We start from the raw sequence: 27,845 nt of genomic DNA on the forward strand, positions 1-27,845 counted from the left end.
TACTTATGACACATATTCTGTGTCATAAGTATCTCCTTTATATTATTTTAATAATTTTTGAAAATAATTTGGGTTTGGGAGGCCGAAGCGGGGGTGCGGGGCCATTCCGCGGGCTGTAAAGGCCCATTAAAAATCCCATGTAAAGTGGCACTTCTAGAAGTGCCTCATTGACACAGGGACATGCTTTCAACCCATGAAAGCACGCCTGTCAGTGAGGCCAGATGTGATTGGCCAGCGGATCCGTCACTGGATCTGCTGTCAACACTGGGTAGGCAGCGGGCATCAGTGGCAGGCACGCGGAAGAGCTGCGGGTGTCAGCAGCGGAGGTGCGGGCATCAATGGCAGCGTGATGCGGCCGAGGTGCTGGCGTTTTTAGCGGCAGGCAGGGATCCGTGATCCCTGCCTGCCATTCTGCAGAGTTTGGAAGCTGTACCAGTTTCAAAATTGGCAACTCAGCGTCATTTTTTAAATTCAAGATGGCCGCCTCGAGCCAATCACGGCTCTCCATGTCATCCCCCTACCCCCTCTGGCTGACTTATATAAGTCAGCGCGAGGGAGCGGTTGTCAGTCCAGCTGTGGAGGAGGAGCAAAGAAGAGCTCCTGAAGATAGAAGATCCAATTGAAGTCCTGGATGGTGGCGGCCATGAAAAAGAGCTTAAAGGCCGCCGCCCCCAGGTGAAGACGCTGGAAGCCCTGGGGTTGCGGCAGCCATGAAAAAGAGCTTAAAGGCCGCCGCCCCAGGTGAAAATGCTGGTGGAAGACGTCAGAAGCCCTGGGGAGGTGGCGGCCATGAAAAAAGCTTAAAGGCCGCTGCCCCCCAGGTGAAGACCCTGTATAATAAAACTTTTTGTAAAAAACATGTTTTGTATTTTTATTTTTTATTTTTTTTTACAGGCGGACTACGGGTGCCAGCGGGCCCTTAATGTGGTTCTCCAAGTGCCGGCATGCTGGGGCAGGCTTGCTGAGACCTGTAGGACGCCTGTAAAAAACATAGTCCCATCATGAACCCTGCACCCACCGCCACCAGGGGTGCGGGGCATAGCACTGCTGGTTGTTGCTCAGGAGGGGGGACCCCATTTTTATTTTTGAGGTCCCCACTTTCTGAGGAATTCCAGTCCTGGGATGACCGGTTTGGGGGGGGGGGGGGGAGGGGAATGGTGTTTAATGCTATGGCAGGGGGATCCCATACTGGTTCAGCCTGGTGCTGGTTTTGCTTAAGTAGGGAGAACCCTATACTCTTTTTTGGGGGGAAGGGGGGCCTGAACAGCCAGTGCCTCACCAGTCACTAACCTCAGCGCACATCACTGTCGTATACTTACAATGAAGTACTCCATCCATCTATATAATTATATTAGTGATTTAGCAGTTAAACTACAATTTTAGATGTTGAGAGTGTCGGATGTTAGAATGAGAGGCAACAACAATAAGGTCCTCATCCTTTCCTGCTGGCCCATCTTCTGGTGGCAGTGTAAGTCAATTGTAACTTTCCCAAGTACTGTGGTCTGATATTTGGCTGGTTTAACTTGAGAGTCCAGGGAATCAGCTTGCATTCATGTGTTCAACTTGTGGAACACACTATGGAATGCAGAATGATGACTATTGATTGCTCTGTGCAACCTTCTGCTGGTGTTCGTCTGTACCACATATCCAAGGCTCCTCTCACACTTTAAGGCCTTCATCACTCTGCATTCCATAGCGTGTTCCATGAGTCGAAATAGGTGGACAAGAGGAGCACCACATACCCAGGACTCTAGAGGTCTGCTTCCCACACCCACTAACCCCCCCGCCATCAACCTCTATCATGGTTGCCCCCTCTGGGACTCTCCCAGAGGTGCCCTTAGAAAAGTTGGCATTGTGTGTTTGTGATACAAAATACAGTTTTTGTATAAGATAAATAGATTGTGATATGTGAGGTGATGTTATGTGACCATGTATTTAGAGGAGCACAGAGTTATTTTATGTTATAGGAAATTGGAGGGTTGTTTTCTGTGTTTTTGTAGTCTGTGTTGGTGCTTGGTTTATGTGCTTAATGCCTAGTTTTGTACAAGTCTATGTGTTAGTTAATGGTGCTTTGTTATGTGCTGCACAAAAAGATATCATGAACACACCGGACAAAATAATATGGAATGTGGAAAGACAAGTGGAATAAGTTCAACTACATGGGATGTGAACATTAAAAAACTATTGGATGATCATTTGAATGTCTGAGGTATTGATATAATGCAAATTTGTCTGTGTATGATTTTTTCTTTTTTTCAGGTGGAACCGCGGATCGTACACATGACGTGACTGAGTGGCAAAAGGGAGCCATTGTTTTGGCCGAGAGCATGGCTATAGACTGGAGAAGGCATTATTAGCGTTTGTTGGTGTACCTTGATACTAGATATAGCCACTCATATGAAGCATTATTATGTGCGCTGAATTAATATATGGAGGACTGACATATATTTGTAGTTACTGCATACTGTGAAATTGTTTATAACTAATATAGAGAATTGTACTGAGAATGGCATTGTGGGTTTTCTGTACCTTTGTTAGCTATGCTTAAAAAGTATTAAAACTATATATTAAGCACACTACCTATAGAGTATTGTGACTGTTTATACTGGAACAAATACGTTGCATTCATGGGCTGCATAACATATGCTGCTTTAGTAACCATGGAGGCTATACTCTGCATTCATGTAATTGACTATGGACCTGATCGCTGTTGTGCAAAATCGCACAGCGCCTGATTATCGAATGACTGCGCATGCATACAGACTGCAATGCGCACACATGAGCCCAAACAGCGACAGAATTGTGCAAAAATTTTGATCGCTAGGCGTAGACAAGGTGATTGACAGGAAGCGGACAATTGTGGGTGGGAAATGGCCATTTTCTGAGAGTGTCAGGAAAAACGCAGGCGTTCCCAAGCGTTTTCAGGGAGGGTGTGTGACGTCAGCTCCGGCCCCGATCAGCCTGTTTGTATCGTACTGTAGGAGTGAGTCCTGGGCTACGCACAGACTGCACAGAATGGAAAAATAATTTGATGGTGAGTTGTGAATGGATTTGCAGATGTCCGCTGTCTGGCGAAGTTTTCACACGGCGTATGCATGCATTCGCACACTTGCACGAGGCGAGTTTTCATTCTCTATGGGTGGCAGCTGTCTGATCGCAGACCTCTGCATTTCGATCAGGTCTGAATTAGGCCCTATGTTATAAGGTGTAATTGAGACAGGAGTTATAGCGATGTCTGCGTATGGTTATGGAGTCCTGGAAAATCCATATTACTACGACCATATATGCAAACTTACGTCCTTTCTCTCCCCTGCAACACAATGGGCGGGATGTACTAAGCGAAAATGCGGTAAACCCCCTGTTTACCGCATTTTCCTGATGTACTAACCCACGTCCGACAGGTCAGCGCCACGGCGGGGTTCGCCAGCTTTAGCTGGCGATAGTCCATAGAAGCCTATGGGCTTCTCCCCGCGGCGCTGTGTGAGGGATCCGATCGGATCCCTCCCAGCATGCCCTGCGGCCGCCCCCGTCACCCCGCGCATGCGCAGACTGACTCCTGGGGCCGAATCCCGGGAGTCAGGCTGCCGCTGTGCATCACAGAGGACAGCTCTTACCGGGAGAGCTGTCCTCCGCAATGCTGATCGCATATGTTAGTACATATGCGATCAGCATCGTGGCGCAGGGCGGCGATGTACATTAGTACATCCCGCCCATTGTGAGGCAGTTCTACAACACAAAAAGAACAGTGGAACCCACACCACACAACACATCAGGAACACAAGTAATAAAGAAAGCACTTGCAGTGGTACAGCCTCAAACACAATAACCATCACCTAGGATACACCTGCTGAATACTACACATTCACAACTTACACGCAGGTGCACAAAGCATACATACTGCATTATCATATGTATTATACCATCTGTGCCACTGCTGTGTACCTATTATACTGTATGTTATTGATTGTTACTGAACAATTAGCAATGGAAATAAAAAATACATAATTTCAAAATACCTTAAGCTACATGTGTCCAATATTTATTACAAGTTATTGATAAAAATATCATGGTTCCTGTGAATTTAGAGCAGTAAAAGAAATTATATTTCTTGTTTAAACTTTGAATTTGCTTTAGTACTAAAACATGCTAAATCAATGAGAATTAGCACAATCTTTAACATATAGACTCACAATTTCCATAGAAACTTAATATAATAATAATAATAATAATAATAATAATAATAATAATAATAAATAAACTCCTTGTTTACTGTTTAAATAAATAATTATAATTTATTTCTTCTAAATCTGATGATCAAATGTTTAAAAATTTGGGAAGGTGCTTGTAAATGGTAGTCTAGAGATGAAGAATCCTGGGAATCCCAACTTTCATCATTTGGGGGTATATTTACTAAAAGTTGATTTTGGTTCTATTTAAAATTCACCATAGTAGAACCAACATCAAAATCAACTACAGTGTTTCTATCCCAAATAGTTAATTTACGATTTTGAGTTCTATTTTAAAATCACTAGGTGACGTGAGTTCTACTTGAAGTTCTAAATGTGTTCTCTTCACCAAAAATTGAAGAAAAATATATATTCAGAAATGTATAAAAAATTGACCCAAAATAGACAAAATGATCCAAATACATTCCTATTGGCCACATGCACTGTCACATGCACTGTATTACCCACAAACACTTTAATTCCTGTGCTAATTTGCATATCCACATTTTTTTTAAATAATTTCTGTGCTTTTCCATGTTATGATTTATGCAGCCAGAGTGCCCCACATGCTTCTCTCCCATGTTTTCTTCTAACATATCAAAGTTTTAGACAATTCCACATGATTTAATATCAAATAGAACTGTTTCTGATGGTTCTATTGAAAATGGTGATTTGTGGTCGATTTCCAGTAAATTTTCATATCGACTATTAGTAAATATGGGTTAGGAATTGAACTCTATGTTACAGTATTGAAGGTTCTATTGGAGTTCTATTTAAGTGTAAAATTTCAGTCGATTCTGACTTTAGTAAATACCTGTTACACAAAATCTACTGAAAATCTACTGAAAGTCAACTGAAAACCAAAATCCACTTTTAGTAAATATATCCCTTAGTGTTAAGATGAGTGGGGCTTTTTGTTATGGAAATTTTTAGCATTTTTGGGTTGCTTCAAAAGGAGTTGAAAGAGAGTTTTGGGAAGTTGTATATTTTATTCATTTAATGTTTATTCTAAAATTGTGCATTTTTCTGTGCGTATCTATATGCCCTATGGGAAATCTAGGTATACATACACAAAGCGAAGTATGCAGCAGCTCCAAATATGTATTTACACTGCAAAGCATCCATTTTTAACTATAACTACTTCTTGTGTGACCAATGTTAATTTCTACGTTTTATATTATTTTGTATGCAATTTATATTTTCAGGAATTTGAACATCCTAATAGAGTTAGAATTTTCTTGCCTTGAAACCTAATAATAATAAGGTGGAATAGAAAGCAGCTGAATAGTAAGGGTAGATAAAGCCTGTCAATTCTTTCTGTTGTGCACATTTGTGCAAAATGTTAATCAGAGGCTTGCACTATGAGTGATCTTTGTAAATCTATTTATAGCAACGCACCACCTACTGTATATTTTGGACCGTTAAGAGATATGGAAATGTGTGTCATTAGTATACTCATTTGCTTACCCCCAAGCACAGTCAAAGCCATAAAATAATTACAGATGCTGATCTCCTTAATAGCACATCATACAGCCTATTGTTCAGCAATAATGTATCTGGGGAATTTGTCAGTAGACACAATGGGCTGTATTCAAATGATATATCACGCCCAATCTCCTTTCTAAAATTATCCCCGTTATTGTGCATATTGTGCCCATAGTAATAATCAGGTTTAGCTGTGTAAAGGGTTAGGGTGCCTCGCTACTCCGTGGGTAGCGAGCTGAAATGATACCATGCCCCCGAGGGCATAACCAAACTGGGTGTGGAAGAGGGTGAAAAGAATTGAATACCACACAATAAGCCTATATGGTATTTGAGTTGCATGTATGTTTTATGATATGTGCAACCTATAGATGCACGTAGAACAAAGGTCATCATCATCTTTACTAAGACTTGCTCATGTCTTACTTCATTCATCACTGCATTGTTCTGGTTGGAAGTTCACACAAACCATAAATTAGCCACAGTCCTTCCAAACAGTGGAAAGGAAGACCAGCGTTAGCCCACCGTACTGTAGAAAAGAAGCTAGTATTATCTTTATAGATCGCAAAACTTACAACTGGATATCGAGGAATATTCTTCTATCGTCTCCCACATGGATGCGCCATATACAGTCTTCACCCTCTGTGTATAGATCCGGCCAGTTTGGTGATAAAATGACGCCAGCTGGAGTAGAGAGCTCACCACCACACATTGCTAGGAAAAGAAAATATCAAGGTATATCTCTGGACACAAGAAATCCAAATATATGAAATGTTGTACCCCAATGTGGGAAACATAAGAAGCCTGGGACGGTAAAATGGACAATCCTGTCATACTAAATAATCTAAGGATAGTAGATCTCTAAGTTCTGTGACACGTTTCTATAGTGGAACAATGCACTGTCTCATCTGCCCCCCCCGTCCCCCAACAATAGGGATTAATGTATTATCATTACATGAGTAGTATGAATCTTTTCCTGACAGCTGTGAAGTGTATCTTTATCTTTGCCATCCTCTGACATCACTAATCATCAAATTACATATTTCATTACAGTAGCCATGTCATTCCTCAACCCTGGCAGGGTAATGGCGCCCATACATCAGCAATTATTTGGGCAATTCTGCATTTCACAGATGATAGCGTATAACGAACCGTCAATGTACAGTATGGGGTTCACCAATCGCCGATTCTGACCAAAAAGTGTTCTGGATAGGTAAATCAGGCTGAAGACCATTACCAGTATATTATTTGTAAAATGGGCACCTTCATGATTTGCAGATCTGATCTTTGGATAAAAAAATCCTCAAATCACTGAAAAATATTGACAATGTACAGTATGGGAGCATATCAGTGGACTGGGGAATTGTGAAATTGAGGGGAATAACAGAATCTGTTAAAAAAAATTGCTGATGTATGTATAACATATATAATATATTATATATTTCTGTCAGTAGGCATTACACTGATCCCCAATAGCCACAATGGACCTTATTCAGTATGTATAGCAAATTCAGCTTTTTTGCAGAATCTACTACTCTTGCAATTGCATGCTGCTGGCCGTCCATCGCAGGGCAAGGCCACCCAGCATGCTAGCCGCTGCCCACCAACTGCGATCATGCTCTAATTGCGATTGCGACGCCATTAGAGCGTGGTCACAGCAAGGGCATGCTGTCACATGTAGATAAAACCAAAAAGGCCAACATGCCCTGCCTCTTTAAAGAAAAATACTAAGAAAAAGACAGGACTCACACACACACTGAATGTTTTAATAACTGATTGAAAAATGACTAACCCAGACTTGTTCTTTAACACATTTATAACTTACATACATCCACTGTGAATGTCTTCTTCAGTCCAAATAGCTTCCATGTCTACTATAAGACTCATCTTAGCCCACTGGGACACCATCGCAAATGGCAGCTTTAGAACCTGTCCTTCACATTGCACTAAATCCCAGCCGCACTCAGACACATACTTCACTACCAACATCCCAGCAGCACCCAGACATACACTTGGTTTGGTATGTTGAAGATCCTGACAGTGGCCAGGTAAGTATTTAAACTCCTTACCCTACTCCCCTAACCCTCCCTTACCACAGCCTAACCCTCCCAGAATTGCTTAACCCTAAGCCCCCCACAGCCTAACCTTAACCCCCCACAGCCAAACCCTAACTTTCTCGGCTATACTTACCGGATGTCAGAATTCCGGTGTCAGGATCCTGATCTGTTCTGGAATCCAGCACTGGTGTTCTGACGGGTGTCGGGATTCTGGCGCGGTGTTTTGGCTGCAGGGATCCCGACATCCAGTATCTTTACCATATACCTACACAACCATACCCACATTCACTAGTACTACTAACACCCCAGCAGCACCCAGACATATATTCCCACCTGACCTTCACTGCCAACGCCCCAGCAGCTCCCACCCGTACATACACATTCTTCTCCCTGCATTCACTTCCACAGTTTAAACACTCCAGCTGTACCCAAACACAATCTCTTCCCCCAATTAAATACCAACACCCCTGCACACAAACACTACCTGTTGCTGATCGTGGTCTTCCATTCCTACTATTTGCTGATCCCACAGCAACTGCAAAGCAGCAGATCCAACATGTTTGTGGAGGAAGAGCCAACAAAGGTAGGAGGGGCCATTCACTCCCGCCTCTGCCCCGCCCCTTTTATGTACAGTGGTGAGTTTGCCTTCTGGAGATATGTCACAAGGCTGGGGCTGGACTACAGGGTGGGGGCCCTGTGAGAGGGAGGACTGCGGCACATGCTTATTCGTGCTTTGGGATGCATAAAGCAGAAACTAGAGCAATGGTAGAAGTCATGGTCCCCACTTCAGGGCTGGCGCCCAAAGGCATCCATTGTCTCCTGTATTTATGTCCCTGAGGCAATTTGTTTCAATGGAAATGACAGGCTGATAAAATATACAGCATGCATGTGAAATATGCGTCAAGTACTGTGTTTTACTGGGACTCCAATGTCAATACAAAAATACTTTATTACAGTATCAGGGACTAATCATGAATCCTAAAGGATGATCACTGCTTTGCTAAGAATGTCTGTTTATCCTTAGACATTATGGGCCACATTTATTGGCGATGTGAGACGTAATAAAGTGATTTTTGTGCGCATGCGTATGTCACACGGCATATGCGCCCAGACAGCGTGTGCAGAGTTGTGATTGAGGCACATGGGAGATGGTTGGTCTCTCTTATGGGCATGTTATGTATGTGTCGGTGAAAGTGGTTGCATACACAGATGCTCACTCAACCACCCTCGGAGCAGGCCAAACTTGATATATAAAACTACACCTGCCATGCGTCGGGTGCAAGTTTTGATGGTGTGTATTTGAGCGCCTGCGGATGCTGACAGTGGGCATCTCAGTCTTTGCACTTTTGGACACACAGTAGTACACAAGGGAAGGACTTTGTAGCGGCATTTGTATAAAGTCGCAGACAGGCGATCGCCAGTAGATTCAGACACAGAGGCATCAGAATCAGCCCGAGTACAATTGTATTTATAAAAATTATATATTTTATTTAAAAAAAATCTATTCTTTCCATAATAACTAATTTAAGCTTTTTGATTTTAGAAATAAATTGAAGATTTAAAGAGATCACTTCTGGAGAGAATTATTCAAATTCTGCAATATTATCATCGGAACAAGGTAGCATGATTTCATTTAAATGTTGATGCTAAATCCATGCAGAATTACACAACATATGAGACTCTTTGAGGTACATTTACTAAGGTCGATTTTGACTGATTTTGTGTTTTCACTGATTTTTTTCTAACGTAAAAATCAACCAAAAGCAACAAATATACATATACTGTAGTACTCAGTGCTGGATTTGTACACAGAATTATATATTTAATGAGGAGTGCAGAATGGGTTCTGCGATCTTTACTCTAAAATGCAAATGCCTGATCGACAGGCAGAGGAGGGGTGGGGGCGGCCAGTGTTTGGAAAAAAATGGGGGCGTCTCGCAGGGAGTGGTGAGGCTGAGGACTGCGTCGCGAGACGCAGTTACCTTGGCCATACAAGCCACACTGCGATGGCAAGGCTGAGTAAGCTGAAGCTTACTCAGCCTGCCGTTGCAGATGAACATCGTGACCGATGGTCATAGTAGCCCTTGAATATGACTGGGTGCACCACGTCTACAGATCTGTTGGACACAAAAAGCACCTGTACACGTGATTTCACAAGGAACAAAATGCTGCCATTAAAATGCCTTACCTCTGCAAAGAGGTTCTGTATCATTCCAGTAAGGATCCTTCATATTAATACACTCTATAATCGCTGGTCCTTGTTCCAGTGAGTGACCGGGGTCACAGGAGAACTCAACAACTGCTCCCATGCTGTAGGTGGGGTCTGTTGTTGTGAAGTTGCCATTTTGGATGTATGGTTCATAGCAGTGTCCTCTTTCGAAGGCTGAATAAAGAAAAAAAATAGTAATAAAAAAAAAGGTTAATCATTTCGCTTCATTACATAAATTACATATATTTTTTAATCAGAAAAACTGCTCTGCCTGTAGGAAAAAGATAATGCTTTACTGAGCGTGGCAGGCACCTTTTGACTAGTGGCACATCCTACAGCATATTGCGAAATTGTATCTATTAAGACACAAGCGGTTGTCATACAAGTATGGATGGTTTAATGATTAGCATTACGGCTTCACAGCACTGAAGTCATGGGTTCAACTCCTACCTTGGCCCTAACTGTGTGGAGTTTGTATATTTTCCCTGTACTTGAGTGGGTTTTCTCTGGGTGCTCCAGTTTCCTCCCACAATCCAAAAATATACTGGTCGATTAATTGTCTCCAAACAAAATTAACCCTAGTGTGAATGTGTGTGCAGAGGTGTAGCTAGGTGCCATGATGCCTGGAGCAAGGGTATGTTCTGGCGCCCCCTCCCCTGTACTGAATTGGGGGTATGTTACATTTGAAAAGAAACAATATTTAAAAATCCCAAATTGGTGACAGAGCCGGTTCTAGACCTTGTGGGGCACAGGGCGAAAGTTTCCTTTGAGTGCCCCCACCATGTGTAAAATAGGGTCAGTGCGCGCCAAAGGCTTGCAACAACAATATAGGGCATGGCAGCATGGATGGTGTAATAGTTAGGATTACTGCCTCAGCACTGAGGTCATGGGTTCGATTTCAAACATGGCCCTAACTGTGTAGAGTTTGTATAGTCTCCTCGTGCTTGAGTGGGTTTCCTACGGGTACTCCAATTTCCTCCCACAATAAAAAATATACTGGTAGGTTAACAGGAACTGATGTCAATGGCAAAATATTCTCTATATAATGCTGCAGAATATGTGTGCACTATATAAATAACTGGTAATAATAAATAAATAATGACTTCATTGAGAAGGTGCGTGGCCTCAGAATAGGCACAGTAGTGTCCGTTAGTCACATTACACCGATTAGTAGTAACCCTTATACGCATTACACCACACAGTAGTACCCCTTATACACATTACACCACAGAGTAATACCCCTTATACACATTTCACCACACAGTAGCACCCCTTATACACATTTCACCACACAGTAATACCCCTTATACACATTATGCCACACAGTAGAGCCCTTTATACATATTATGCCACACAGCAGTATCCCTTATATATATTACACCACACAGTAGAGCCCCTTAAACAAATTACACCACAGAGTAATACCCTTTATACACATTACACCACACAGTAGAGCCCCTTATAAACATTATGCCACAGTAGTACCCCTTATACCACACAGTAGTACCCCTTATACACATTACACAACACAGTAGTACCCCTTATACACATTATACCACACAATAGTACCCCTTATACACATTATGCTACACAGTAGAGCCCCTTATACACATTACGCTACACAGTAGTATCTCTTATACACATTATATGACAGAGTAGTACCCTTTATACACATTACACCACACAGTAGAGCCCCTTATACACATTATGCCACACAGTCGTACCCCTTATACACATTACATCACACAGTAGAGCCCCTTATACACATTACACCACACAGTAGTACCCCTTAAACACATTATACCACACAGTAGTACCCCTTATACACATTACACCACACAGTAGAGCCCCTTATACCCATTACACCATGGTAAAGCCGCTGTGGAAGTATCTGCATTTAACTATTTACTTGTTTAATTCAAATAAATTACAAACACTATATATGCCCCAACTGACCTGACCTCACATCCCTCCCATTTTCTCAATGAAAATAAAGCCCCAAATGTAACCCCGCCCTTCAGACCTAATAACCCCCCAATCTCATAATGAAAACAATGCCCAAATCTTACCCCCACAGATCTGGTAATCTCCTAATGCCTCAATGAAAATAATGCTTAAAATGTGACCCTGTTCCACAGACCTGCAACCCCCCAAAATGGCTCAATTAAAATAATACCTTTTAACTTCCATCCCAGACCCGATAATCCCACTATGTGTCATTGAAAATAATGTCCCAGAATTGCCTGAGGGGCAGAGAGAGCTGCACCAAAGCAACCTGAGGGGCAGAGAGAGGTGCTGCAGCAGCCTGGGGGCAGACAGAGGTGCTGCAGCAGCCTGAGGGGCAGAGAGAGGTGCTGCAGCAGACTGAGGGGCAGAGAGAGGGGCTGCAGCAGCCTGGGGGCAGATAGAGGTGCTGCAGCCTGTGGGAAGGGGGGTGGCGGTCAGCAGCGCCCCTTCTAACTTTTTCAGCGCCCGGAGCTTGCGCTCCACCAGAGCCACCCTCGCTACACCCCTATGTGTGTGCATGTACATGTGGTAGGGAATGTAGTCAGCTCCACTGGGGTGGGGACTAATGTGAATAGGCAAAATATTCTTTGTAGGGCGCTGCAAAATATGTGTGCACTATTTAAATAACTGGTAATAAATAACATTCCTCATTTTGCACCTTTGTGATGTAAGCTACATTATATAGTGTCAACTCATGCTGAGTTGATCGCTCACTAGCTACTTTTCGCAGGACTGCGATCAGATAGTCGCCGCCTATGGGGGAGTGTATTTTTGCTTTGCAAGTGTGTGAACGCTTTTGCAGCCGAGCGGTACAAAAAAAGTTTTGTGCAGTTTCTGAGTTGTCCAGAACTTACTCAGCCGCTGCGATCACTTCAGCCTGTTCGGGCCGAAATTGACGTCAGACACCCGCCCCGCAAACGCTTGGACACGCCTGCATTTTCCCAACCACTCCCAGAAAACGGTTAGTTGCCACCCACAAACGCCTTCTTCCTGTCAATCTCCTTGCGATCGGCTGTGCAAATGGATTCTTCGTTAAATCCATCGCTCAGCAAAGATCCACTTTGTACCTGTACGATGCACCTGCACATTGTGGTGCATACGCATGTGCAGTTTTGCCGAATTTTGACATGATCGCACTGCAGCGAAAAACCCTAGCGTGCGATCAGGTCAGAATGACCCCCATTGTCTTTATAAAAAGTAGTTATCAGACCTGTCCACCAACCTCACCTAAATACATGGAAAATGACCGGCACTCTGATGCTCAAATCAGTTTCACTCTTAAAAATGTAGTATAAATAATAATAATGGGGGTAATTCCAAGTTGATCGCAGCAGGATTTTTGATAGCAATTGGGCAAAACCATGTGCACTGCAGGGAAGGCAGATAGAACATGTGCAGAAAGAGTTAGATTTGGGTGTGTTATTTTATTTCTGTGCAGGTTAAATACTGGCTGCTTTATTTTTACACTGCAAATTAGATTGCAGATTGAACACATCCCACCCAAATCTAACTCTCTCTGCACATGTTATATCTGCCTCCCCTGCAGTGGACATGGGCCCTCATTCCGAGCTGTTCGCTCGGTAAAAATCTTCGCATCGCAGCGATTTTCCGCTTAATGCGCATGCGCAATGTCCGCACTGCGACTGCGCCAAGTAAATTTGCTATGCACTTAGTAATTTTACTCACGGCTTTTTCATCGGTCTGGCGATCGTAATGTGATTGACAGGAAATGGGTGTTTCTGGGCGGAAACAGGCCGTTTTATGGGCGTGTGGGAAAAAACGCTACCGTTTCCGGAAAAAACGCAGGAGTGGCCGGAGAAACGGAGGAGTGTCTGGGCGAACGCTGGGAGTGTTTGTGACGTCAAACCAGGAACGACAAGCACTGAACTGATCGCAGATGCCGAGTAAGTCTGAAGCTACTCAGAAACTGCTACGAGGTGTGTAATCGCAATATTGCGATTACTTCGTTCGCAATTTTAAGATGCTAAGATTCACTCCCAGTAGGCGGCGGCTTAGCGTGAGCAACTCTGCTAAAATCGCCTTGCGAGCGAACAACTCGGAATGACCTCCATGGTTTTGCCCAATTGCTAACAAAAATCCTGCTGCGATCAACTTGGAATTACCCCCAATGTTCACATGAAGTTACACACGCTTTATCAGGTGGTGAGATCTTAACCTGATCTTTCCATCTTTCAGCAAGAGGTCTTTAATCTCTTCTTCAGAATGTCCAGGCTCCAGGAAAATCTAATTCAGATTGCTCTAAGCTCTTAAGGGGGGTACACACGGAGAGATCCGTGCTTAAAATCTAAGCAATCTTGCTAGATTGCTTAGATTTTAAGCACGGATCTGCCGTGTGTATGCCCTCCAGCGATAGCGATGCGCGGCCCCGCGCATCGCTATCGCCGATGCTAGATTGAGCTGCATGCAGGCTCAATCTAGCGGGTCGCTCACTTCACCGTTGTGTGAAGTGAGCGGCCCCCCGTCGGCTTTCCCCCTCGCTCAGCACATCGCGCTGTGCTGAGCGGGGTGAGAGATGTGTGCTGAGCGGTCTGTGTTAAGATCGTTCAGCACACATCTCTCCCATGAGTACCCCCCTTTAGTAACAAGGGTGTTCATTAGTTTTCTTTATACTTCATTAGAACAGCAGGAGTATGTACAATTACAAGAGATTGTCCTAAGAGTAGAGACGCTGTACTGCCATTTGTTTATATTGAATCTAAAAACGAACCAATGTCTGTATGTGTTATTATTCCTATTATTCTTGTTATTATTCATTACATTATGATGGAATGTACTTCATATGGAAACTGAATAGGAAATAATAGTAAAGCATTATGATTAATACACTTCATTTTCTTAGCAACAGAAAAGTACAGTAATAATAACTGAAAACAAAGTACTTGAATAGCGTAATTATCCTATTTTCAATGTATGATTAATAATAGAAAACCTAAAATGACATATTGTCTATGCAATTGTGGCTCCCTGATAGCACATTAGCTTTAAACTTTGTAACCAATTAACTCATGTTGTATTAATAAATCTATAATGTAAAGGTACAATACTGTTTTCTACAAGCAGAAGTGTCTCTATGTACTGTACTAAGGGCCTAATTCAAGGTTGATTGCAAAACAGCATTTTCCTCTAATGGGCAAAACCATGTGCACTGCAGGTGGGGCAGATATAACGGGTGGTCTTCAGTATGCCGGCTGTCGGGATCCTGGTGCACAGTATACCGGCGCCGGAATCTCGACAGCCGGCATACCGACACTTATTCTCCCTTGTGGGTGTCCACGACCCCCCTGTCGGGAGAATAAAATAGCGTGGCGCGCGTAGCGAGCCCGCAAGGGGCTCATTTGCGCTCGCCACACTGTCGGTATGCCGGCGGTCGGGCTCCTGGCGCCAGTATGCTGGTCGCCGGGAGCCCGACCGCCGGCATACCATACTACACCCGATATAACATGTGCATCGATTTGAGATGGTTATATTGTTTCTGTGCAGGGTAAATACTGGCTGCTTTATTTTTACACTGCAATTTAGATTTCAGTTGAACACAACCCACCCAAATCTAACTCTCTCTGCACATGTTATATCTGCCCCACCTGCAGTGCACATGGTTTTGCCCGTTTGAGGTAAAAAGTTGTTTTGCAGTCATCCTTGAATTAGGCAGGCCCTAAGACTAGAAAAAAATAAATTTCCAGTATTCCCTATATACAGTATTTGTCTACTCTTGGTCACACCTTCCTTAGCATGGACTTGGCATTCTTACCAGGAGTTCAGGGGGAGCTAGTATGCACTGGTATAGTAATGGGATTATTCATATCTACAGTATTTGGCATATGCTTCACTTTCTACTCTCCTCCACGTGCCAAAATGCTCCGCCATGTCAGAGGTGGCAGAGGTTAACTATGCTCTATTTTATACTCCACAGCTAAACTGCATATAATAACCAAATATTACATTTGAGGCTTTTCTGCTGCTTTGTTTATTAATACAAAGAACCCAGCAACTATATTTAGTTTTCTGTATTTTAGAATGAAATTGGAGAGAGACATTTGGCAAACAATCTGAAAAAAAAATATGGAAAAAAGGACTGATGGAAGACCGAGCTCTGTGCATATGACTATAATATGTCCGGGTGTGGTGTCAGCATTCACACTGTTGTCATTCTCTAGATCAATATGAGAATGTTGACATTGGTGTAATGGCGACACTGAACACGACAACGTGTTTATAGTGTCGACATTGAACAATGTCCGCATTATGTAAGTGTTAATGTGATAAATGTCATCGTGGTCAGATATTTGCAATGTTTTTTTAATGTGCTTCTATCCCTAACCTTGACCCTAACCTTAACCGTAACCATAGGTGTGCGCAGGGGGGTGCCTGGTGCGCACAGGCACCCCCTAATGTCTGGCACCTCGATCTCACATGCCTGATGCAGCAATCGCCGAGCAGGCTGATTACTGTCCCCTCTGCGCTGCACCCTGTCAGGACTGCATTACTGACCGGACGCCTGGGTTAATCGAGGGTGCCACTGACACCGGCTTTCAAACTCCCGGCTCCAACTCCATGTACAAAAACAGCATGATGTGATTACGTCATGCTGCTCGCAAGGCCACCCGCCACACGCCCACCTCTCTCCTTCTATGCTATGGCAACGCCAGCCACTGATGAGGAGTAGCATGCAGCCAGCGTTCCTCTTAGGAAGACAAATTCAATTCTGGCAGGCGGTCGGCAGCAACATTGACACGTCACTTGTTTTTCCAGCAGCAGCAGTACTAGTCTGCGACTGTCAGTGCAGGGGAAAGAGAGGGGGAGCCAGACCAGGCTGAGGAGTAGCACTGTAATTGCAGTGAGTGCCATCAGGGGTGTTTGATTGATGCGCACCACAACATCTGACAATGTATCTGCTTTATTAGGATTCGTACAAGGGTGGATATTTTATATTGCGTTGACCGTCAATAGATGGTTCTAGACACACCCAAAATGCTGTGCTAGACACACCCCTCCGATGGTGCACCCCCTAATAAAATGTGCTGCGCACGCCTATGACCGTAACCCTAACAGGAACCCTAATGCTGACGCTAACCGTAAGTCTAATGGCTATGCGGACATTATGATGAGGTTTCCTATGACATTCTGTAGGTGTTGGCATTAATAATGTTGATTTTAAGCATATGGACATCATGAAGTCGACCTTCTGGTGTTTACATTCTGAATGTTGACAATTTGATTGGTGACTTACTGATTGCATACCATATGTCCTTAATGCATCTATATATCAGGGCAAGAAATTAGCTGTTTTTGTAACAACCAATTTTTAAATGTGATTTTACGCAATCCTCCAGCAGCATAAAATTGTATTTAACAATATTAATTTACAGCTATATTGTAGTTTTATAGATTTTGGAATAGGTAATTTTCCTTAAAATTAATTTGACCATATAGTGACTGGTATGTAGCATTAATAATCTTACATTGTAACAATGATGGAGATGCTTATGAAATTATTGGTGGCAGAAAAGCTGCCACCAAGAATAATGGTTGTTGCATAAGAAATTAGGGAGTTTGACTTCATGTTGGAATCCTTTGTATCAAGAAGTCTGTATGAAAGAGTTCTCCTCCCATGAAGTCCGATGGTATCAGGTTGCTCCATTGAAAATTTGGCTCATTTCCTGCTGGACGCACACACACACACACACACACACACACACACACACACACACACACACACACACACACACACACACACACACACACACACACTCCTTCTACCCAAACGTAACGGGATAGCCATGTTTTCATCACTAGGATTCATGCATTGGCCAGCATCGTGCGATAGGTTAGCAGGACTGCATTAAGGTTTTGGGGGAGGAAGGGTTGGGGCCACTAGCATCACTGGGGGAGGGGGGGGGAGGGGTGTAGACCACACCCGGTTTTCCCCCTTTCATGGGTTTGATACTTAAATGCCTGCTCCTCCTCAGTGACAGGGAGCTGGGTGCTGCACTGTGACATTATCATGCAGTGCCCGACTCCTTTCACTAAGGAGGAGCCAGCAGTGCAGGGAAAAGAATCCGGGGGCATCCCAGCATCTCTAGGATGGCTGGGTATGCCCCTGCAGTGATGAAATGGGGGGGGGGGGGGGGGGGGGGCGCCCCCTCCCATAATGCCACACCCCTTTTTCAGACCCAAGTGCCCCTGGCTTTATGTGGCTCACCAGGTGCCACAGATGCCACTGCCCAGGGTTACTAGATTCTGAGGCCCCTACCAATAAATATGTATGTGCTGATGATGTTATTAAATGTGTAATGTGTAAATACCACCAGCACCACACTTATGAACAACACAATGTAGTGCTCCCAATTCACCTTATGCCGCACAAAGGACCTTATTCAGAGCTGAACACAGATCACTCTATATGCAGCCAGATCTGCATTCATCTCCTCCCATGCTGGGGGCCGCCCAGCACAGGGCAAGGCCGCCCAGCATGTGTGAGGCTGCCTCCTGATGCGTCCGCAATTAGATTACAGATGCATCGGAACTAAGGTTGACCCCTGGCAGCACAGCCTGGCTTTGCTGTCAGGTGGTCGACTGCCATTTTGGTTATTGGAGCGGCTGCATGTGATGTCATGCAGACTCCCCGAAAACAGTCCCGCCCCCGCAACATCATGACGATGCCCAATGTGTAAGTCTGCACAGCCGCAATGCGACCTCTGCGCATACACAGTTTGCCTCCACTAGCAGGGTCTGAATGACAACCATAAGCCCCAGCTCAGATTATACCATAGTGCCTCCCCGTACTGATGATGCAGTATGGAGGCACTGTTCTTAATCCGGCTGGTTGGAGTCTTTTCTAAGTCCCACCACAACAGGAGGACCTGGGCTAGAGGCTAGTTACCTTTCTCACCAATGGCCTTTAACTATTTTGCTACTTCCTGCACAGCATTAGCCACTGGACAGCTTTTTTCAAAATGTGTTTTTCGTCTTAACTCTGCTCATCACCACTTAATATAAATAATTATACTATAACCTTGCGCTTAATGCCCATTTTGCCTGCCTGGTGCCGAGAGTATTGGTGAACAGTTGGATGTTAAATATAGTGAGTTTTATTTATCACACAATTTTAAGTCTCTAATCAAACAATGTTAGTTAAAAAGAAGAAATAACACCACTAAGGATTATTTACAAAAAATTGGATTTTGATAACCTACCGGTAAATCCGTTTCTCCTAGTCCGTAGAGGATGCTGGGGATGACATCAAGACCATGGGGTATAGACGGGATCCGCAGGAGACATGGGCACTCTAAAGACATTTCATTGGGTGTGAACTGGCTCCTTCCTCTATGCCCCTCCTCCAGACCTCAGTTGTAGGAACTGTGCCTAGGGAGACTGACATTTTGAGGAAAGGAATTACTTAAATTAAATGGCATTCAACATAATACATGCCAACAGGCATGAACTAATTGCAGCAACATGCTGAAACCAAGATAACACAACTTGTGTAACTGTAATAACTAAACTGCAGGTAAAGTACGCACTGGGACGGGCGCCCAGCATCCTCTACGGAATAGGCGAAAAGGATTTACTGGTAGGTTATCAAAATCCTATTTTCTCATACGTCATAGAGGATGCTGGGGACGACATCAAGACCATGGGGTTTATACCAAAGCTCCAGTACGGGCGGGAGAGTGCGGATGACCCTGCAGCACCGATTGACCAAACTTTAGGTCCTCATCGGCCAAGGTGTCAAACTTGTAGAACTTAGCAAATGTGTTTGAACCTGACCAAGTAGCTGCTCGGCAAAGTTGTAATGCCGAGACCCCCCGGGCAGCCGCCCAGGATAAGCCCACCTTCCTAGTGGAGTGGGCCTTTACCGACGTCGGTAACGGCAATCCAGCCATAGTATGAGCTTGCTGAATCGTATTTCTAATCCAACGTGCAATAGTCTGCTTGGAAGCAGGACAGCCAATCTTGTTGTGATCATACAGGACAAACAGAGCCTTTGTTTTCCGTATAAGAGCTGTTCTAGCAACATAGATTTTCAAAGCTCTAACCACATCTAGAGACTTTGACTCAGCGAACGTGTCAGTAGCAACTGGCACCACAATAGGTTGGTTTATGTGGAAAGAGGAAACCACCTTTGGAAGAAAATGTTGACGAGTTCTCAACTCTGCCCTATCTTCATGGAAGATCAGGTAAGGGCTCTTGTGGGACAAGGCCCCCAATTCAGACATCCGCCTTGCGGATGCCAACGCCAAAAGCATCACCACTTTCCAAGTGAGAAACTTCAACTCTATTTCTTGTAGAGGCTCAAACCAACCCGATTGAAGGATCTGCAACACCACATTAATGTCCCATGGTGCCACTAGAGGCACAAATGGAGGATGGATGTGCAGAACCCCTTTCACGAACGTCTGAACTTCTGGAAAGGAGGCCAATTGTTTCCAAAATCTGGACCTTGATTGAACCCAATCTAAGGCCCGCATCCACACCAGCCTGCAGAAAATGGAGAAAACGTCCCAACTCAAACTCTTCCATAGGAGCCTTCTTGGATTCACACCAAGACACATATTTTCTCCAAATACGATGGTAATGTTTAGACGTTACTCCTTTCCTGGCCTGAATAAGAGTGGGGATGACTTCCTTGGGAATACCCTTTCGGGCTAAGATCCGACGCTCAACAGCCATGCCGTTAAATGTAGCCGCGGTAAGTCTTGATACACACATGGCCCCTGCTGTAGTAGGTCCTCTCGAGGAGGAAGAGGCTGAGGATCTTCTATGAGCAACTACTGAAGATCTGGATACCAAGCCCTCCTTGGCCAGTCTGGGTCAATTAAGATTGCTCAAACTCTTATTCTTCTTATTATTTTGAGAAGTTTTGGAAGTGGAGGGAAAACATATACCGACCAAAACACCCACTGGGTCACCAGTGCATCCACTGCTATTGCTTGAGGGTCTCTTGACCTGGAACAATATCTCTGAAGCTTCTAGTTTAGACGAGATGCCATCATGTCTACTTGAGGAACTGCCCAAAGATTTGTCACCTCTGCGAAGACTTCTTGGTTGAGGCCCCACTCTCCTGGATGGAGATCGTGTCTGCTGAGGAAGTCTTCTTCCCAGTTGTCCACTCCCGAAATGAAAATTGCTGACAGAGCTCTAACATGTCTTTCTGCCCAGAGGAGAATCCTTGTCACCTCTGCCATTGCCGCTCTGCTTTTCATTCGGCCTTGCCTGTTTATGTACGCGACTGCTGTTACATTGACCGACTGGAACTGCACGGGATCTTGAAGAAGATGTACCGCTTGTAGAAGGCCATTGTAAATGGCTCTCAATTCCAGAACGTTTATGTGAAGGCAGGCTTCCTGACTTGACCATTTTCCTTGGAAGCTTTCCCCCTGTGTGACAGCTCTCCAGCCTCGGAGACTTGCATCCGTGGTTATTAGGACCCAGTCATGAATCCCAAACCTGCGTCCCTCTAGTGGCACCATGGGACATTAATGTGGTGTTGCAGATCCTTCAATCGGGTTGGTTTGAGCCTCTACAAGAAATAGAGTAGGTGAGAACTGTGTAGACACCACAGGAGCGAAATCCTGGCTTTGGGGGACAGGATTATTTTCCGGTGTATGTGTAGGTGGGATCCGGACCACTTGTCCAACAGGTCCCACTGAAAAACTCTGGCATGAAATCGGCCAAACTGTATGGCCTCATAGGCCGCTACCATTTTCCCCAACAACCGAATGCATTGATGGATCGATACGCTTGTTGGTTTCAATATTTGTTTGACCATTTTCTGTATTTCCAGAGCTTTTTCCACTGGAAGAAATACTCTCCGTACTTCTGTGTCCAGAATCATCCCTAAAAAGGACAATCTTGTCGTCAGTTCCAACTGCGACTTTGGAAAATTCATGATCCAACCGTATTGCTGGAGTATTGACAGGGAGAGTGCGATGTTCTGCACCAACTGTTCCCTGGATCTCGCTTTTATCAGGAGATCGTCCAGATAAGGAATTATATTGACTTCTTTTTAACGAAGGAGGACCATCATCTCCGCCATCACCTTGGTGAATACCCTCGGTGCCGTGGAGAATCTGAACGGCAATGTCTGAAATTGGTAATGGCAATCCTGTACTGCGAATCTCAGATAAGCTTGGTGAGGAGGATAAATGGGAACATGCAAGTAAGCATCTTTTATGTCTACTGACACCATGAAGTCCCCCTCTTCCAGACTGGAAATCACTACCCTCAGGGATTCCATCTTGAACTTGAACCTTTTCAGGTAGAGATTCAGATTTGTCAGGTTTAAAATCGGTCTGACCGAGCCGTCCGGCTTCGGAACTACGAAGAGGTTTGAATAAAAAACCTTCTCCTTACTGTGCCAAGGGTACCAGGACAATGACCTGATCCTGACATAATTTTTGAATTGCCGTTGTTACTGCCTCTCTTCCCGGAAGAGAAGCTGGCAAGGTCAATTTGAAAAATCGGCATGGGGGGACATCTTGAAACTCTAGTTTGTACCCATGGGTCACTGTTTGTAAGACCCATTGATCCAGGCCAGATTGAATCCAGATTTGGCTGAAAAGTTTCAGACGTGCTCCCACCCGAGCGGACTCCCGCAAGGGAGCCCCAACGTTATGCTGCAGATTTGGCAGAAGCAGGGGTGGGCTTCTGCCCCTGCGATTCAGGAGACGCTGCGGATTTCTTTCCTTTTCCCCTTCCCCTACCTGCAAAAAAAGGGGAGACCTTTGGCCTTTTTGTATTTGTTGGGCCGAAAGGACTATATGTGAGAGTGATGTGTCTTTTTCGCCAGTGTAGGAGCATAAGGCAAGAATGTCGACTTACTTGCGGTAGCCGCCGAGACTAACGCATCCAGCCCATAACCAAACAAGGCCTCACCTTTATACGGGAGAGCCTCCATATTTCTTTTGGAATATGCATCAGCATTCCACTGGCGAATCCACAACGCCCTCCGAGCCGATACTGCCATGGTAGCGGTTCTTGATACCAAGAAACCAATATATTTCATGGATTCTAGTACGTACGCAGCAGCGTCTTTGATATGACAAAACGTTAGGAATATCTCGTCTCCATCTATTGTGTCAATGTCTAATGACAAGTTTTCTGACCACTTTTCAATAGCACTACTCACCCACTCACAGAAAATGGTAGGCCTGAGTAGTGTCCCATTGGCCACATCAATAAAAAATCACCTCACTCACTTGCGGTCTGTCGGCTCCTTAAGTGAAGCCATTCCAGGCGCAGGGAGAAACACCTTTTCTATTTTATGACAGGGCCATGTCTAAAATGCGTGGTGACTCCCACCTTTTTTGGAAAAAGGTAAGCTGCCTGATATCCTTTTGGGAATCAGAAATTTATTTTCAGGTTAAATCAGACCTGAGGTGGAGGGGAAATTACAGTACTTCTTTACTAAAGTAAACCCTCTCCTTGTGGTAAAAGAGGGGGCTTCGTAACTTCTAACACCTCCTTTATAGCTAAAACATGTTTTGAATGCTTTTTTGCTAACTTAGGACCTATTCCCCTGGAATCACTAGTGTTGACACAGGAATCAGAGTCCGTGTCGGTATCAGTTTGTACTACTTGTGCAAATTTGTATGTGACCCAGAAAGGTCCCTGTGGATGAAAGGCAAAACTATTAAAAATCACATTTTCAACAGATTATTTTCATTTTCTGTATGAGATTCAGTCCAACCTCTTACTGATATGATACACACTATCATGGAACCTTTCACCCAGTCAGGCTCTTGGTGTCATATTACACCTCTGTGTCCCTAACATGTCTCCACAGAGTTCCCTGCCACAGACAAATCACACACGTGCAGAACCACACCACAGACACTCCGGGATTTATAGGGGACAGACCCACAGTAAAATCTGTCAGAGGGACACAGATAGGATTTTGCCAGTTCACAACCCAGCGCCAGTAACACAATGTCTGTGAACACAAAATGCCCACTGACATTCAGTGCTTTTATAATGTTAATCACACAATTATATAGCACCAAATTCACTGTGCCCCCCCCTGTTTTGCACCATGATACTTGTTCAGTAGTGGAGGAGGACCAGTGTTGTCTCTGCAGCCTGAGGAGAGATAGAAAATGTCGCTGAGCAGTGTGCTGGCTGACTGAGGAGGAAGCTCCAATCTTCAATGGTGTGTTTCTCCTCAGCTTTTATGAGGTAATTTTTTATAATGGCGGGGTAGGACTGTGCCTCAGCAACTTATGTCCCTTATTTATGCCAGTTTCCATAGGTTTCATGCTACCCAGGGCGTCCCCCCCACACCCTGCACCCTGCAGGGCCTGTGTATGTGTGGGCAACATGGCGTGCTGCGCTCCCGCCAGCCGCGCGGTGCCTTTAGCCGTCACTTTCTTGATTGAAGATCTGTCTTCTAACACTCACCTGTCTTCTGACTTCTGGCTCTGTGAGGGGGGTGACGGCGTGCTGTGGGAGTGAGCATCTAGGCACGGCTAGCGTTTAGTTCCTTTCAGGATCTAATGGTGTCCTGTCAGCCAGAAGCAGTGCCATGAAACTCTTTAGGAAGTTGGTTCCTACTTCTGCCCCCTCAGTCCCACGAAGCAAGGAGTCTGATGCCAGCAGATCTCCCTGAAAATAAAAAACCTTACATAAGTCTTTTCAGAGAAACTCAGTAGAGCTCCTCAGAGTGCATCCAGTCAGCCTGGGCACATTTCTAAAACTGAGGTCTGGAGGAGGGGCATACAGGGAGGAGCCAGTTCACACCCAATGAAAAGTCTTTAGAGTGCCCATGTCTCCTGCGGATCCCGTCTATACCCCATGGTCTTGATGTCATGCCCAGCATCCTCTAGGACGTATGAGAAATATAGTGGTAAAGTCTTTTATGATGCCAAGTGTCTACATTTGCGCAAAGGCACTTGGGTATGCACCTGGATTTTTGAGCCAATATGGTGACATCTGCAGGGTAGGAAAAGTTGGTTTACAAAGATGAAAGGCTTGCACAGACACCTATATAATTATTATAGTATAGTTGTGTTATACATGTGTCCTTTCCCCTTTTCCCATTAATATTATATTATATTTTATTTTCATAGGGGAGGTGCTCCTGGAATAAAACAAGATACATCCAGAACCAAAGAAAGAAAAGTATTCCCTATCATGGGCACTCTCGGACACTTGTGCTCGTTAATTACTATAAGTCAAATGCTTTCGGATATTTGACCACTGATGGTAAAATGTAACTTAGATTTTTTCATTAAAACTTCTGCAAAATATTGTGCTTGTGAATATATGAACAAATTATATATAAAAGTGAATTAAAATGTTAAACTACTGTTGTCTCTAATTCTTTTACAACTTAATGTTCAGTAAATGTTTCATTTGTAAGAGCTACACTTTGTTGCTAAATACCTCCTCCAGACACCAATAAAGAAACATTTGTATCTGTCTGGGTATTAATATGTGTCCACTGTAACTAATGTCTTTCTAATTCAAGATCCCACATCATCTACTTTACTGGCTTTTTTTGTGATTTACCCAGTGTTAGCAGTGTGCACATCACTGCATTTTAATACACCTTCTAGTATATAGGTCACCAGTGAGGTGGATCTTGATTTAAGACAATATATGCGTGTCTCGCATATAGGCACTGATTCTAGGTCTGTGTAACCCTTCACTTGGATACCATCAGTCTTATCATGCAGCCTTTATAGTATCAACTCATCAATTGTGGTATCTTTTTATAGTATTCTGGACCCTATGAATACTCTATATTGTAGATCTCACTTGTTTGTTACTATTGTAGATACCACTATTATTCAGAACGTAATATAAGCTGTATGTAGCATGGGGTTACTGAATCTCATGTAGAAAATGACCCGTGTGATTATAAAGGATATTGTCTTAAATCAAGATCCACCTCACTGGTGACCTATATACTAGAAGGTGTATTAAAATGCAGTGATGTGCACACTGCTAACACTGGGTAAATCACAAAAAATCCAGTAAAGGAGATGATGTGGGATCTTGAATTAGAAAGACATTAGTTACAGTGGACACATATTAATACCCAGAAAGATACAAATGTTTCTTTATTGGTGTCTGGAGGAGGTATTTTCAACAAAGTGTAGCTCTTACAAATGAAACATTTACTGGACATTAAGTTGTAAAAGAATTAGAGACAACAGTGGTTTAACATTTTAATTCACTTTTATATATAATTTGTTCACATATTCACAAGCAAAAATTTCGCAGTTTTTTTTTTAAATTGTGTTTATTAAACAGAAGAAATGTAACACACATGTAATAATACAATATGAAACATTAAAGGCGGACAGTTGACACCTGTCCGTTCATCACAGTGATATGTTTAATTGTAAAATACTGCGAAACACAGTACAAAATTCCCCAATGGTCTTGAAGTATAATATAATAACACAGAACTACGCCAAAGCATGACAGTGAATGAGGGCGGCATGGTAAATATCCAATAGTGAGAATCCCCTTAGAGAAACTAAAATGGTGGTGACCCATCAGTAAGAGTTGCTACATTATACTACCAAGTCGTTAATCTAACCACCTTACGGATATTCTCTTTGGTGTCAATAGGCAATGTGAGTAAGAAAGGAAGCCAAATCTCAAAAAACACAGCAGCACGGGATTCAACATCTAAAGAACATTCAGTCCAATCCATTTGGAATAGGAGTAATAACCGGGGTAACATAAGAGAAATAGGGATATGGTCTTTTTGTATCCATTGGGATAGTATTGTTTTCTTCGCTGCAGCTGTGATGCGTCGCAGAAGTTTTAATGAAAAAAATAAAAGTTACATTTTACCATCAGTGGTCAAATATCCAAAAGCATTTGACTTATAGTAATTAACGAGCACAAGTGTCCGAGAGTGCCCATGATAGGGAATACTTTTCTTTCTTTGGTTCTGGGTAGGAAAAGTTTGCAGAAGGGGCAGGAGAACAAAGAGCAGAGGGGTGAGTATGAAGTTTCTGGGAGGGCCAATGGCCAGAGAGGTTAAGGAGACACAGCCATAACCCCTAAATCACATGACTACACCCCTTCAGTAGGCGGATCACCATGTAAAGATGGCCCCGGTAATCACAATGGAGTGTGAGCACGTACCCACACACTTGGCTATGTCCCATAGCACCAGGGACCTAAATGAATTTAGCTGATTGGGAGAATTCTTTGCTGATTGCAGATAAGGTGCCCACATGCAGACATGAGATTTTGTATTTGTCGGATGAGATTTAATGAGATTAATTAGATATTTGGGCGGAGAAAAAACATTAAATGAGGTTACCCTGTTTTAAAGAAGTATGTAGATGCTTTTTTCCTCAAAAGGACTTAATTTATCCACCACCTCTGAGGATCTTATTCTGTCCTGTTACATAGAGCACTTCATATACAGTAGCTTGACTAGTCAATGGAATTTTATCATAAATCTTAAAACACAAAGAATGAACTAAAAAAGGCAGTGCAAATGCTGTCATATATATTTGCCCTCACAGTGATATTTTTACCCTTTTCCTACACAGGCATTTTACAGAAGCCAAGTTAGGTGGAGAACGATTTTCCAGACTCAGTTCTAAGAACCAGAAATTGAAAGGCACTTGGCAGGAACCTAAGTGCACAAGCACAAATTAAAGTCTCCATTTTTGCCATATATAGTGACCCTTATTAGTTTATTTTTCTAGTGAAAACACCCGTGGTGCATTCAGGGCAGTCGAGAGCCGGGATGGGCCCAGGTACTTTTCAAGGGGCATGGCCTAATCAAGGAGGTGTGGTCATGTACCCTTAGAAAAAAATACTGAAAACAATATTATTTTAAGCACCTCCATGGCCACGCTGCAGCCCAGTACA

General features: G+C 43.7%; 1 protein-coding gene across 2 annotated transcripts in view; it reads right to left on the reverse strand.

The window, feature by feature from the left end:
* Positions 1-27,845, reverse strand: part of SEZ6L (seizure related 6 homolog like) — a 607,177-nt gene that overhangs the window by 66,001 nt on the left and 513,331 nt on the right. For both annotated transcript variants that reach the window (XM_063913207.1, XM_063913206.1), the window contains exons 9-10: positions 9,954-10,148; positions 6,284-6,422 (exon numbers count right to left, since the gene is read on the reverse strand). In XM_063913207.1, coding sequence (XP_063769277.1) covers positions 6,284-6,422; positions 9,954-10,148 — 334 coding nt within the window. The remainder of the gene's footprint in view (positions 1-6,283; positions 6,423-9,953; positions 10,149-27,845) is intronic.

This window comes from Pseudophryne corroboree, chromosome 1 (assembly GCF_028390025.1).
Source record: "Pseudophryne corroboree isolate aPseCor3 chromosome 1, aPseCor3.hap2, whole genome shotgun sequence".
NCBI classification, from domain to species: domain Eukaryota; kingdom Metazoa; phylum Chordata; class Amphibia; order Anura; family Myobatrachidae; genus Pseudophryne; species Pseudophryne corroboree.